At 49.8% G+C, this 3,167-nt stretch overlaps 1 protein-coding gene across 1 annotated transcript; it reads right to left on the reverse strand.

Annotated features, from left to right (window-relative positions):
* Positions 1-613: 613 nt before the first annotated feature.
* LOC117840965 (uncharacterized) lies at positions 614-2,225 on the reverse strand. Its single transcript, XM_072290433.1, has 3 exons — positions 1,033-2,225; positions 683-880; positions 614-623 (listed from the first exon to the last, which is right to left on the reverse strand). The coding sequence occupies exons 1-3, from the start codon at positions 2,223-2,225 to the stop codon at positions 614-616; spliced, it is 1,401 nt and encodes a 466-aa protein (XP_072146534.1).
* Between the last annotated feature and the right edge of the window lie 942 nt (positions 2,226-3,167).

A 3,167-nucleotide genomic window follows, 5' to 3' on the forward strand; every position in this document is an offset into this window, starting at 1 on the left:
ATGCCCCGCACACTGTGCTATCTATTTTTGAGAGGGTACATATATAGGACGCACACAACCACGCACACCACACTCACACCGCACGCACACACACGAGTGCATGTCCATACACACGTTAGAGAAGAGATTGGAGAGACTACAACCCTTATTGCACGGAAAACGCCCGTGTGCGTGTACCCACAATAACCTAGGAATAAATCCTGCAAGACCAGCAGGAATTCGTCCCCACTGGGATCGAACCCATGACCTCCCGCTGGAGGCTCCGGTGCTACTGAGGCCTGCTGACAAACTGGTCAATGCAGACATAATGAAAGAAAAGCAGCTCGTGTAATTGTCTCCCGCTAGGATAGACATTATTTGGCTTAGACCAGATTGAATCTATGTAAAGCAGCAATTTCTTTTGATATAATGTTATTGATTTTTCTATCTTTCCCAATCATATATAGAAAGACTGTTTCATTACATCATAATGATCACATAGCACGTGCAACACGCGTGCATAGTTACTAGTTGCTCAAAAGGAACACTACCTTATAAAAAATTAGAAATAATCTAAATGATGCTTTATAATGGTAAAATGTTCAAGCTTCCAGCTCTGCAGTGCGAGAGTTAATTATTCACGCCTGCAAAGAGAAGACAAGAAAAGCAAGCGTAAGATCCATGAGCTGTATATATTGGCGACATATTGGTTTCAGCTATCAACTGATAAGAATAAAAGAACACATCGGGTTTTGGAAGAAAAACAGAAGTCTGTACACCAAAGCACTTAGCAAAGTGAACAATGGATAAGCAACTAACCCCTTGACGGAGCTTCCCTTTCACTGGCCACCGAATCCATTCGGCAGGGTATTTCCACCAACGACACATCAGTCCTTTGTTCCTGTAATTAAAACACATAAGTACAGGCGAAGAATCAGCTAATAACTCAGTAGCACATAAATAAAACTACAAGATCAAATGAGGAACTGTAAATTCAGACCAAAAAATGGCAAGAGAAACAAAGTAGGGAGTAGAGAGACAACTACGACATACCAGTGCTTACAACTGCAACAGGTATAGATGTGCTGGATGAAGCTGCATGGACCCGGCTCTGTGCCACGTAAGCTGCATTGATCCATGGCTGGCGACCAGGAGCCGCTGCTAAGGTGATATTGCACAAGCTGATGTTCCCTTGGATGGAAGTACATGATAGTGCCACCTACAAGGGTAGGCAATGCCTTGGCAGAGGCACTAAGAGTCCTCTGCTGTAAGAAAATGGCCTTGTCTCCTATGCTTGTCATCGGGGTATACTTTTCCATGACAATATCTGCGAGCTTGTAAACTAGCAATTTGGAAGAGAGATTCTTACTATAGCCTATCACCAGGACCTCCGAGTCGCACTCCACCAAGAAGACAGGCCCACGTAGTTTATCTGCAGTAGACTTGACGATCAGCTTCGGTGGCTGTAGCACTTCACCTGGTAGGGGTGTGTCTATCTGGAAAATCTTTGCTGAATGATCACCCCCCAGATCATGCACCACGTAAATCTTGCTCTGGTACGGGAAGGGTGCACGATTTATGACATAGTACCAGGTGGACATAGTCCATTGGTGATCCTGTGAGGTAGCAACGGCCACACGACGTACCGTACGGAGCGCAAGCATCACGGTGACAACACCATCATCAGCGAAGGTAGCAGCAGTAGAGATGGATCTGAGACACGGAAGCTTCTTTCGCGAGGATAATTCTGGGAATACTTCGTGCATCTGCGGGAGGAGAGTCTTGAGTGGTGGCAGGTCAAGAATGTCGCCGGTGAAAGGGTGGAGCAGGCGGATGGCGGTGTCGTCGTCCCGCTGCAGGACGAGGAGGCCGTCAAAAGAATCTAGAACGCAGTGGTCCTCGAACAGCGGCATGTGGACGCGGACGAAGGCTCCCGTGTCGAGGTTGAAAAAGCGGACGTAGCCCTGCAGCTTTGGGTGGCCGGGGTAGAGGCCGCCGCCCTCGGAAAGCATCATCCAGCGGCGCGGGTGGAAGCGTGGGTCGACGACCCCGCGGCCGCGCGGGGAGGCCGTGCTGGATCGCCATGGGGCACAAACGGCGCGGAAGCGGACGTAATCCAGCAGATCGCCGGCAAGCAAGCGCGACGCTACCAGGCGAACCAGATCCTCCGGCAGAGACGACGCCCAGGGGGACGCCGCAGACATATCGGGGAAGAGTGTTGCCAACGTTGGCAAAGGTGCGGCCATCCTTGAATCGCCGTACGTCCTGATCCAGCAAACAAGAGAGTGTATGTGCGCAGTTGTGGGATCGATCAGTGGCCGGCGGGCGAGATGGCACAAAACTCGATCGCTCGTAGGCGAGGCGAAGAACTCACGGTTGTAGTCGAGGTCGATGGTGGGTAACGCGCGGAACGCTATATGCATGACGCGCCCGCTAGAAGCCGGTGGCCATCCGACTCGTACCAGGTTGCTGTTGGATATATAAGCACTTTTACTTTTAATTTAATCCAGAAATAAATCATGAATACGATGAACAGATAGTAGATTAAACTAGACATGTCTACGCAAGATCCAGACAAGTCTATCATTGCAAATAGGATCACACATTCTACCATACTATCCAGTGCTATCAGACTGCAATAGATCATAATAGCTAGTATGGAAGACATAATTTGAGATAAGAGATCGTACGTTTCTTTCTTGATGAAGACCGGCTCCTGGACGACTACCAGGTACAGCAGGCGACGACGATCAGCAGCCTGACGTTGTTCGCGACGACAAGTGATGCCCGAGCGACGAAGAGGTAGACGAGCCGTGGTGAAGGAGTCGACGAAGAACTTGACGAAACGGAGGAAGCGATCGAGCAGTCGCGCAGAGCGCTTCCCAAAAACCTTATTCGCCCTCTCCCGGTGCAGGATCGCTGAAGACGACGGTTCCGGAGACCTGCTCTCCCAATCGCCGGTGCACGCCGACAATCGGGATGGAGTAGACTACGGTGGCGGCGCAGCAGCGAGAGGAGGCAAAAACCTAACTAGCACAGACCACCTTAGGGATACCCTAACCAGGGGGCCTTCCCGTATAGTAGTCTATATTACTCCTTTTTCATGAGGGAGATGGTCCATATATATAGGGAGGAAAAGCCCCAACACCCTCATCTATTAGCAATATGGGACTAATATATGGTGTACC

The sequence above is a fragment of the Setaria viridis genome, chromosome 9 (assembly GCF_005286985.2).
Source record: "Setaria viridis chromosome 9, Setaria_viridis_v4.0, whole genome shotgun sequence".
Lineage (NCBI taxonomy): Eukaryota > Viridiplantae > Streptophyta > Magnoliopsida > Poales > Poaceae > Setaria > Setaria viridis.